The 12,004-nt window shown below is 32.7% G+C and overlaps 1 protein-coding gene across 1 annotated transcript; it reads left to right on the top strand.

Moving 5' to 3' along the window:
* The first annotated feature begins 455 nt into the window (after positions 1-455).
* LOC135692665 (28S rRNA (cytosine-C(5))-methyltransferase) lies at positions 456-8,013 on the top strand. The gene is made up of 11 exons (XM_065210906.2): positions 456-802; positions 1,187-1,245; positions 1,424-1,595; positions 2,189-2,289; positions 2,827-2,955; positions 3,208-3,323; positions 4,058-4,166; positions 4,640-4,759; positions 5,350-5,469; positions 6,498-6,606; positions 7,590-8,013. Exons 1-11 carry the CDS (start codon positions 664-666, stop codon positions 7,889-7,891), a joined length of 1,476 nt encoding a protein of 491 aa, XP_065066978.2. The 5' UTR covers positions 456-663; the 3' UTR covers positions 7,892-8,013.
* The last annotated feature ends 3,991 nt before the right edge of the window (positions 8,014-12,004 follow it).

The following is a 12,004-nucleotide window of genomic DNA, read 5'->3' as shown; positions in this document are numbered from 1 at the left end:
TCTTACACAACATGGTTTTGCTCTAGATTTTTAGGGGGTCCAGTCCAGACCCCCTCCCCCTCCTCCTAGGATTTACGGCCCTGGTATTTACCCAGTTTGTTTTTTAACCTAAAACTGTAATGTAACGTGGTGTTATCATTTTGTAGTTTTACATTCTTTATCGTAATATTGTAGACAACTTTCTTATACTTAGGAATAGTTTTTAAACAATCTTCGCCTTCGTAGATTTTTTATAATATGCAGCAACAGGCTTCCAGCACTGATCTATAAAAAAGACTGGATCGGACTTCTAATGTGACCAGAGTGTTGCCATCCGAGAAGAGGGCCCCAGAACAGCCCATGCGAGGAGACGGCCTTCTCTGTCACCCTTAGCAATGTTTTCAACTGCCCTGGCCTTGTTCTTTTCGGCAATCATACACACAGCATTGTAGCTCTCGCGTATCCATATCGTTGAAGTATTGGTTATGAGGAATGGCTTCCCGCTATTGTTTGGGGCCCTCTTCCTTTTGAAATTGAACGGGCTTCAAATTTTGGTGTTTCAAGACAACAGGAAGCTCGATCCAGTCTTTTTTATAGATCAGAGGCTTCCAGGAAGAGCAGCAACAGCAACAACAACAACGGCAGCAACCAAATTTATCTGTGGTCACCACATGCATTTCGAATATGGAGGAGCTTTACAGAGAGGCATCAAGTGTTATAGAACAAGCAAAGTTGAAAAAAGGAAGCGTGAAAGGGCTTTGTTTTAACAGTAGTCTTGCTAATAAGAAGAAGCTTTATGCCCTGGTTTGCCAGACATTGAAACGTAAGTATTCTCAACTCAACTGTTACAAAAATCAACGTTGAATGCAACGCAAACAAAGCAAAAAGGCCTTACAACTATTGAGGCCGGTGCTTTTGTTTCAATCACATCACAACTTATCAAAGCCACGAGCTTCCTGTCCCTTTAAACAGTGTGATTGTCACACAAGTTACATCAACAAATCTGAATTTTTTTTTCAGCCTAATTGTTTTTTGCATTTTTCTAACATGGAACAATGGTAAAGAACTTTCAAAAGTACACCAGGATCTAAAAAGCCATATCAAGGCTGATTTTGTACTCTACTAGTCACTTGTTACAATTTTTTGTTAGAAATAAAAAACAGTTATGTGTTCGATAACAACCCGTGTTATTTTTTATTCATTCTAGACCAAACAGTCCTAAGCCAATTGTTAAAGCAGATTGATGAAGATGATGCATTTGACAAGGTACATAAATTTCTTGAGATGCAATTTCTCAAATCTACTTCTAGAGCTTGTTGGACCATAACAATGAAGGTTTTGTTGGGATTCAACCTGATAAATTTAGTTGATTTCTGTATCATCTTTATTTTTATGATCATATAACCAGCATTTATCAAATGTATGATTGATTGTTTCTGCTTAGTTGGATGAAAGCTTGCAGCTGGTCCTAGCTTATGACATTTTGTTTGGAAGAGGTATTAGATGTGGTGGTAGAATTGGTCATTTTGTGCGAAGCAATAAAAGACAACTTTTTCACTTGCTTGATGAATTCCAGAAAACTAATAAGAGTACAGAATGTGTTGCAAATGACACAGGTATGCTTTTGTTTGCAAGTAAAAGATATTAATCATGCTCAGTATTAGATGTTAGCATATATGTTTAGATCTTATTTCATTCCTTTTTTACCCTATTTTTGAATACAAATCATGGTTTATGATTATTTTTGGCAAGTTTTGCACAAATAAAAACATTCTGCTAGTAGCTTATCTTATCACCAGATCGTTACCAGTCAGGATACATGCTTACCAACTTGGTATCTAACTTAGGTCCTCCAATTGGCCCCCCTCAAAAAAAACCCTCAAAAAGCCCCCCTCAAATAAGCCCCCACTGCTACTGTAATTTCTTGAATTGGAACCCCTCAATACTTTTGGCATAATTAATTTAAGGCTCATAAAGAAATTCCTACAAAATAAACAAGGTCTTTTAATAATGTCTTCTTAATTTCTAAAAAAAATTATAAGCCCCCCTCTCATATAAGCCTCCCCTTGAATAAGCCCCCATCAAAAAATATCAAAAATTAATAAGCCCCCTGGGGCTAATTCAAGGATTTATGGTGTTCTGATGAACATTAAATTGAAATATTTATTTATGATGAAACAAGAAATATTTAATGTTTTCAATCCCATAGTTTCTTTGCCAAGATATGTCAGAATTAATACTATTAAAACTGCCATTGATCAAGTTATCAAAAAACTGGAATCTGAAGGTTGGAAATTTGTGAATAAGAAGGTAGAAGATTTTTTGTTTGATTTTTGTCATGATTCAATTAAACTTATCAATGATTCATCAATTAACATCAGCTAGTATATCTTTATTAATGTTTGGTCAATATTATCATCCAATCTAAAGGCAACACATGAAATGTTGTTTCTGGACATTTTTAGGTAGATTTGTATTTTTTCAAGACAGAGATTTATTGCATGTTCATCATTGTATTTGTGTATTCACTGTGAAAATGGCTGATAAAATATTGCTTTAGAAATGTTGATTGTGATATAATTAGGATATTGCATTCATGTTCTCTTTTTTCAGTCTTTAAAATTTTTATCAGTTCATCACTCAAAGTGTTTGTAAGCTTTATTTAATCTTTAAATCTGATAATCTTAGAATTCATAACAATAATCATATCATCAAAATCTGATAATCAAAGTTTGATTTAATCTAAGAATTGTTTTTCAGAGACATCAAATATTCAATATTTTTTGCTGTCACTACTCCCTTGCTCATTCTATTTTAATGTCCATATACTATGTTTATTCATTGCAGCTAGAAAACCTTGGTGAGGACGAGTTTTTTTCTGACCAACATATTCCAGATTTGCTTGTATTTAGTCCTGGTACTGATCTCCACGAGCATCCTTTGTACATAAATGGTCACATCCTCCTGCAAGACAAGGTATGCCTATAATAGTTTTATTTTTGCTTGTGTTAAAACCCTTGTAACTTTCCATGTATGGAAATTGTTTTTTGAATTCAAACCAAGTCAAATGGATTTCTCACATTTTCTGTAACCTTTCTGAGATTATTTTAAATGGTTTTGTCTAAAACAGTTTTTGAAACCTTTCCATTTAATTTGTTCGCTTTTCTTGTAAAAACGATGCAGCAACAATTGCAAATTAACTGGTAAAAAAATTCTTGCTATCCATAGGCTAGCTGCTTACCTGCATTTCTCCTGAAACCAGAGCCATCGTCAACTGTGATTGATGCCTGTGCTGCACCAGGAAACAAAACAACTCATCTGTCAGCCATTATGGAAAACCAAGGGTAGGAAACAGTAGAATTATTCTTGATTGAAACAGAAAACCACAGGGTCTTACCAAAAATTACTGAGCATGAATAGCATTTTGTTGAAAAAACACAGTACTTCCTCATTTTATCCTTCACTTGTATTTGTTTCTACCTAGCATTGGGGGAGGGGGGTAGCTTTAGGACAAGAAGAAACTGTGGTGATCGAGCAGTGTCCTGGTCCTTTCTCTCAATGTGACCACACCTCATGATTCCTATGCCTGGAATTGCAGAGAGCTGGCAACTCTTCTCACTCTAGGTGAAAATTTGGCCATGTTAGGGATTTGGACCCCAGGGCTGTAGTCTGTGAAGGTAACCACTGAGCCATCCTCGCACCTATCCTTAATCTTCTAATCCCCTTACCCCCAAACCACCAATTATAACTTTTCGTATCCACGATCCTCCCCATTTATTGGTATATTTCTCTTCTTACTCTTGTCTTTTACCTGTTTCGCCTTCAGAACACCCGTCTAACTTGTCCAAAACCTTCTTGTTGAACTGATCTACGCCATAGTCTGATTTTCCTTCAATTTTTTCCATGTCAATGAAGTGGCAGCCCTTTTATTTTATCATTCTGGTATGGTGTCCTTATTGTGTATCTCCATGCGGCCAAAAGTAGCTTTGATAATAGATACTGCGGGCTTTTTCTTGTTATGTGTTCCTATTGCGAACAATATATTGTCATACATTCTTACCGTATTTTCTTCCAATAGGAAAATATATGCATTTGATTTGGATGTTAAAAGACTACGCTTATTGAAAAGTCAGCTGAAGAAAGCAGGCACAAAAAACGTGGAAGCAATGCACCAGGACTTCTTGAAAGTTGGTTCATTTTTCTTCGTTTTCCGTTTGCAAAGTCCGCTTTGCATTGCTTCTAAACTATTAGACAGTATTTTAAGCTGTCAGCATAAAAAGAGCAATTGAAATTTTATACACTTTGTATGCTTGATCAAATGTAATTTGTTCAACAGCGATCAATTTATGACATGTGAGATAATGCCTGAATGTTTTTTACGTTTGCACCCAAATAATAATCGAGAGCAGAAAACAAAAAAACTGAAACGCAGGAGACTTTTTAGAGGTGTTACTTTTTGCATTTTATCATCTACTGACAAATTAAATTGTAAAGTTTGTTATGTTTTCTATCACTTTTTGTCGTCACCCATTTCTTTTGGTTTCTAAAGCAGAATGCATCTGGAATATAGATAGAAAATGTTCGCTTTCATCGATGCATTCTGAAGCCTTGTATTGATCACGAATTCTCGAGTGTTTATTTTGTTTTTCCTGTTCAATAGGCAGACCCCAAAGATAAAAGATTTCAAAATGTCAAGTATATCTTGTTAGACCCGAGTTGTTCAGGAAGTGGGATGGTGTCTCGCATGGACCATCTCTTGGATAACGAGTCTGACAATACAGTTAGTATCTTTTTGTTGTTATTAATTCTGCTTGTATATATTATGCCATATTTTTGTTGCTTGAAGTCTTGTTTCAAGGCAAACATCGCTCTCATAATAAAATCGCTGTCAAATGGTGACGGAAACTAAGGCTCAATGAAAACTGTTTCAGTGGCACCTTGCTCACTCATGCAAGATGAAATTTGATTCTTAATCTCATGCGCAATAGTTATTTAATCTAAACTCAGCGAACAGGCAGAAGGCGTCTGTCAGCCACTCTCCACTATAAACTATTATTGTATGAATAAGCTCGTCACTGTTGTTATTCGATAACACAACGTACGTTCATCATATATTTCTTTTTTCACACGTTATGGATAATATATATTCAGTTCTTCGACGCTTTTTTCGAATAATGCTTTGATTACTCCACGGTCTTTCCTTCGCTGGTTCAAGAATCAAGCTATATCGTCATTAAAGATACAATTCTTTTTATCTTCTTCTTGTCAATATTTTGTTCAATTTTTTGGTACGTTTTGTGAAAAGCCCCTTTTTGTTTTTGTAAGCGCCCAAGATCAGATTAGCATTAGCTGCTCTTTGTTCTTCTTTAGGAAAGACTACACTCCCGCCTTGAAGCATTATCGAAATTCCAGTACGCCATGCTGTGCCATGCTCTGTCCTTTCCACAAGTCAAAAAAGTCTCCTATTCAACTTGTTCCATTCATGTTCAGGTACGTGGTTATTGTGTTATCAATTTATATATCATGCTACGTTTTTAAAACATCAAATTTCTAATTCACATAGTATTAGCAGGTTGTTGGTCCGAGAGGATTTTTCGGATTTTTCGATTGCCACCAGCCATCTTTAGAGTTTAAATATGAAAGATAGTATGTCATTTCCTTCCTAGAATTAAAATGTTCCTGTTCCAAACTGAGCCGTAAATGTTCTCATTACCGTGTAATTTTCTCATCCCCAAATACCCCATGCATCCTTTTATCGTGCCAGCATTCACTTCATCTACAAGTCATGCTATCACTACAACATACTCCAACACGTTCAAGAAAACTTTCGTGCTATCATCAAATCATAACATCATTCAGTCATCAATTCATTCAAGAATAATTTCAGGCCATTGTTCAACCATACTTTCATACCTTCATACTATTACTCAATCACATTATTGTTTCATCATACACATACAGCTGTACCATCATTCAAAGATACTCTAACATTCAACTATATCATCATTTAATCATACCTTTTGATTCGAGCATACCACAATTGAATCATATTGTCTTTGAATCACTCTATCATTCAACCATGCCAACATTTAATCACGTCATCATTTCATCATATCATTATTCAAGCATGTGATTATTTAGTCATACTGTCATTGTATCTGGCAATCATTCAAGCACACCATAATTCAATTATACAGCCTTTCAATGAATCATACTATCATTCAGTCATACAATCATTCAATCATGCATTCTTTCGATCAGACCATCATTGAATCGTTCTTTCGATCATACGCCATCATTCAATCATACCATCATTTGATGACGCATCCTTTCTATGATACTATCATTTAGTCATACTTTCGATCATACTATCATTCAATCAAACAATCATTCGATAGCACAATTTTCGATCATGCTATCATTCAGTCATGCCATCCTTCATTGGCATTATCTTTATACAACTCTTTAATCTACTGCTTCAATATAGGTTTATTTTATCTAATAATTTGAATTAACAGGAAAACGAAACTGTGGTGGAAAGGGCTTACAAGCGCTTCTCTGACAAGTTTTCAATGATCAAATTGCTGCCACATTGGGAGCATCGAGGGCTGGAGTCATCGGAACTAGGTTCGTTTGATTTTTGCTAATCGGTATCTTTAAAATCTTACTGTCGTTATAAATTGCCCGATAGCCTCGTTTTGATCATTTGTTGCAAGAAACCTTCCTGGGCGGTCACACACTAGAAGCGTTTTTCTGTTTGATACCAATCACTGACAGAGTAAAAAAACCCATTCAAGAAGGAAAATAACAATTTTGATAGAAGGGAAACTGTTTGCGTAGCCTGGAACATGCCAGAACACATTGCAACTGATTGATTTGACCTATTAAACACAAATAAGCCCGAACCAATGTTTAGGCCCAACAAGTATGTCATAAAACTTACCTGTCAAAATCAGACGCAACTTTCCTGCTGGTGTTGCGAATAACATCAACATATTCTATGCCTTGTACTCTGTCAGTTTCTGGCATTCCTTTGACAAATGCTTTCGACATTCGCTTTATCTTCGGGCGGGCCATCATAATCATTGGCTTGTTGGATAGTTTCGTCAGAAATGTCTTCGCTTGATTTGTCAAGTGAATTTTATTGGCAACCAACAATTCAGTGTGGGCGTTATATATAACGACGTTATATATGTATATCTTAAAACGACAGTGAGACTTGAAATGAACCTGTGCAACCTCGATTCACTATGTCTATCCAAAGAATTCTTCCCGTCTCTGACTCAAGGTGCACCTACTGCCAGTTTTGTGTTAAGTATTGACTTAACATTGTATTGACTTTAAGCCTTGCCCCAACCCTATCTCTAACCCTATCCCTAAACTAACCCTTACTCTAACCCTAACCCTATATAATAAGTATTGACTTTAAATGTGTTGAGGAAGAACATTCAGAGAAATTAAAAGAGCTTTAGTTCAGTTACAGCTTGATCAAAGCTGAGATACCCGAGGCATTGAAGTATCTCTCTGTAACCTCCCGTTGGGTTGTATGTTTTGTTTTTTCAATTAAGTTAACCTTTTTCATCCATAAATTTGCTTTCTTTTCTGCAAAGGACCCTACTGCCTGCGTGCGAGCCCAGATGTTGATAAAACAAATGGTTTCTTTGTTGCTGTATTTAAAAGAATGCAAGGAAGCGAAAGCCAAGAATTGGGAAAAAGTTGCACTGCATCGGATGGCATTAGTAAGAAACACAGATCAAGGAAAAGACGGGGGTCAGATCTATCTGAAGTGGTTTGTGAACGTTCACGTACTTTAATAAAGTCTTCAGATACACATCCAATGCCTAAAAAAAGCAAAAATGAATTAAAAAGGCGGAAAAAGAGAGGTATTAAACTTCCGGTAACTTTGAAATGATATTGCTTGGGTTGAAAATTGTTTCCATCATACTTAGCCGAATAAATCAAATTTTTACATTTTTTGAATTTTTACTGTACTTCTTTTTGTGTTCGATTTTCTTGCATTTCTAAATGTAAGAAGTTATCTCGTGCATTTATTTTGAAGACTTCGTTGTTTCTAAAAGTCAGCCAGTTTGCTTTTGCTAAAATCATTGTCTGCCATCAATCACTGATGAGTGCAATTCTTTCTCAAATTTTCTGTTTGCTCGTGTATCAGCGTTTGAAGGATTCCGATTTCTGAGTCGATATTTTATGAATATTCACAACACTCGCAGAACATTTTCAAAAAAATGTAAGGTAGGTCAAATTTAGAGAAAAACTAAGGTCAAATTTAGATTTTTGGGTTGATGTTTTTATCTAAAAATGGTTGATTACAAGTTCATAATACAGCGATAAAAACCAGTCAGAACTTTTGAAGAACATTTTCAAAAAATTGAAGGTAGGTCAATTTTGGAAATAAAAGTAAGGCAATAGGCTTTGAAAAATTTAGATTTTTGAGTCGCTATTTTTATGGAAAAAAGTCGATTAAAAGTTCATAAAATAGAAATAAAAACCAGTTGAAGTACATTTAATGGTTATTCAGAGCATTTAAAGAACATTTTTAAAGAACTTCAGGGAGGTCAATTTTTAAGAAAAAAGTAAGGCTATAGGCTTTGAAAAATTTCGATTTTTGAGTCGCTATTTTTATGGAAAAAAATCGATTAAAAGTTCATAAAATAGAGATAAAAACCAGTTGAAGTACATTTAATGATTATTCAGAGCATTTAAAGAACATTTTTAAAGAACTTCAGGGAGGTCAATTTTTAAGAAAAAAGTAAGGCTATAGGCTTTGAAAAATTTCGATTTTTGAGTCGCTATTTTTATGGAAAAAAGTCTATTAAAAGTTCATAAAATAGAGATAAAAACCAGTTGAAGAACATTTAATGATTATTCAGAGCATTTAAAGAACTTTTTTAAAGAACTTCAACGAGGTCAATTTTTAAGAAAAAAGTAAGGCTATAGGCTTTGAAAAATTTCGATTTTTGAGACCCAATTTTTTGGAAAAAATCAATTAAAAGTTCATAAAATAGAGATAAAAACCAGTTGAAGTACATTTAATGATTATTCAGAGCATTTAAAGAACATTTTTAAAGAACTTCAGGGAGGTCAATTTTTAAGAAAAAAAGTAAGGCTATAGGCTTTGTAAAATTTCGATTTTTGAGTCGCTATTTTTATGGAAAAAAATCGATTAAAAGTTCATCAAATAGAGATAAAAACCAGTTGAAGTACATTTAATGATTATTCAGAGCATTTGAAGAACATTTTTAAAGAACTTCAGGGAGGTCAATTTTTAAGAAAAAAGTAAGGCTATAGGCTTTGAAAAATTTCGATTTTTGAGTCGCTATTTTTATGGAAAAAAATCGATTAAAAGTTCATAAAATAGAGATAAAAACCAGTTGAAGTACATTTAATGATTATTCAGATCATTTAAAGAACATTTTTAAAGAACTTCAGGGAGGTCAATTTTTAAGAAAAAAGTAAGGCAATAGGCTTTGAAAAATTTCGATTTTTGAGTCGCTATTTTTATGCAAAAAAATCGATTAAAAGTTCATAAAATAGAGATAAAAACCAGTTGAAGTACATTTAATGATTATTCAGAGCATTTAAAGAACATTTTTTAAGAACTTCAGGGAGGTCAATTTTTAAGAAAAAAAGTAAGGCTATAGGCTTTGAAAAATTTCGATTTTTGAGTCGCTATTTTAATGGAAAAAGTCGATTAAAAGATCATAAAATAGAGATAAAAACCAGTTGAAGTACATTTAATGATTATTCAGAGCATTTAAAGAACATTTTTAAAGAACTTCATGGAGGTGAATTTTTAAGAAAAAAGTAAGGCTATAGGCTTTGTAAAATTTCGATTTTTGAGTCGCTATTTTTATGGAAAAAAATCGATAAAAAGTTCATAAAATAGAGATAAAAATAAGTTGAAGTACATTTAATGATTATTCAGAGCATTTAAAGAACATTTTTAAAGAACTTCATGGAGGTCAATTTTAAAGAAAAAAAGTAAGGCTATAGGCTTTGAAAAATTTTGATTTTTGAGTCACTATTTTTATGGAAAAAAGTCTATTAAAAGTTCATAAAATAGAGATAAAAACCAGTTGAAGTACATTTAATGATTATTCAGAGCATTTAAAGAACATTTTTGAAGAACTTCAGGGAGGTCAATTTTTAAGAAAAAAGTAAGGCTATAGGCTTTGTAAAATTTTGATTTTTGAGTCGCTATTTTTATGGAAAAAAATCGATTAAAAGTTCATAAAATAGAGATAAAAACCAGTTGAAGTACATTTAATGATTATTCAGAGCATTTGAAGAACATTTTTAAAGAACTTCAGGGAGGTCAATTTTTAAGAAAAAAGTAAGGCTATAGGTTTGGAAAATTTCGATTTTTGAGTCGCTATTTTTATGGAAAAAAATCGATTAAAAGTTCATAAAATAGAGATAAAAACCAGTTGAAGTACATTTAATGATTATTCAGAGCATTTGAAGAACATTTTTAAAGAACTTCATGGCGGTCAATTTTGAGGAAAAAAAGTAAGGCTATAGGCTTTGAAAAATTTCGATTTTTGAGTCGCTATTTTTATGGAAAAAAATCGATAAAAAGTTCATAAAATAGAGATAAAAATAAGTTGAAGTACATTTAATGATTATTCAGAGCATTTAAAGAACATTTTTAAAGAACTTCATGGAGGTCAATTTTAAAGAAAAAAAGTAAGGCTATAGGCTTTGAAAAATTTTGATTTTTGAGTCACTATTTTTATGGAAAAAAGTCTATTAAAAGTTCATAAAATAGAGATAAAAACCAGTTGAAGTACATTTAATGATTATTCAGAGCATTTAAAGAACATTTTTGAAGAACTTCAGGGAGGTCAATTTTTAAGAAAAAAGTAAGGCTATAGGCTTTGTAAAATTTTGATTTTTGAGTCGCTATTTTTATGGAAAAAAATCGATTAAAAGTTCATAAAATAGAGATAAAAACCAGTTGAAGTACATTTAATGATTATTCAGAGCATTTGAAGAACATTTTTAAAGAACTTCAGGGAGGTCAATTTTTAAGAAAAAAGTAAGGCTATAGGTTTGGAAAATTTCGATTTTTGAGTCGCTATTTTTATGGAAAAAAATCGATTAAAAGTTCATAAAATAGAGATAAAAACCAGTTGAAGTACATTTAATGATTATTCAGAGCATTTGAAGAACATTTTTAAAGAACTTCATGGCGGTCAATTTTGAGGAAAAAAAGTAAGGCTATAGGCTTTGAAAAATTTCGATTTTTGAGTCGCTATTTTTATGGAAAAAAATCGATTAAAAGTTCATAAATTAGAGATAAAAACCAGTTGAAGTAAATTCAATGATTATTCAGAGCATTTAAAGAACATTTTTAAAGAACTTCATGGAGGTGAATTTTTAAGAAAAAAGTAAGGCTATAGGCTTTGAAAAATTTTGATTTTTGAGTCACTATTTTTATGGAAAAAAGTCTATTAAAAGTTCATAAAATAGAGATAAAAACCAGTTGAAGTACATTTAATGATTATTCAGAGCATTTAAAGAACATTTTTAAAGAACTTCATGGAGGTCAATTTTAAAGAAAAAAGTAAGGCTATAGGCTTTGAAAAATTTTGATTTTTGAGTCACTATTTTTATGGAAAAAAGTCTATTAAAAGTTCATAAAATAGAGATAAAAACCAGTTGAAGAACATTTAATGATTATTCAGAGCATTTAAAGAACTTTTTTAAAGAACTTCAGGGAGGTCAATTTTTAAGAAAAAAAGTAAGGCTATAGGCTTTGTAAAATTTCGATTTTTGAGTCGCTATTTTTATGGAAAAAAATCGATTAAAAGTTCATAAAATAGAGATAAAAACCAGTTGAAGTACATTTAATGATTATTCAGAGCATTTGAAGAACATTTTTAAAGAACTTCAGGGAGGTCAATTTTTAAGAAAAAAGTAAGGCTATAGGCTTTGAAAAATTTCGATTTTTGAGTCGCTATTTTTATGGAAAAAAATCGATTAAAAGTTCATAAAATAGAGATAA

The sequence above is a fragment of the Rhopilema esculentum genome, chromosome 3 (assembly GCF_057945365.1).
Source record: "Rhopilema esculentum isolate cy_ngs chromosome 3, ASM5794536v1, whole genome shotgun sequence".
Lineage (NCBI taxonomy): Eukaryota > Metazoa > Cnidaria > Scyphozoa > Rhizostomeae > Rhizostomatidae > Rhopilema > Rhopilema esculentum.
The sequence above is the reverse complement of the archived record's forward strand: the minus strand, read 5'-3'. Positions and strand labels throughout refer to the sequence as shown.

What these genes read in the sequence shown, in the direction of transcription:
- LOC135692665 (XM_065210906.2), top strand. Translation starts at nt 664, where the DNA reads ATGGAGGAGCTTTACAGAGAGGCATCAAGTGTTATAGAACAAGCAAAG. An exon ending in GGTTTGCCAGACATTGAAAC is followed by an intron (nt 803 to 1,186) that starts GTAAGTATTCTC and finishes TATTCATTCTAG; the next exon opens with ACCAAACAGTCCTAAGCCAA. An exon ending in GCTGGAGTCATCGGAACTAG is followed by an intron (nt 6,607 to 7,589) that starts GTTCGTTTGATT and finishes TTTTCTGCAAAG; the next exon opens with GACCCTACTGCCTGCGTGCG.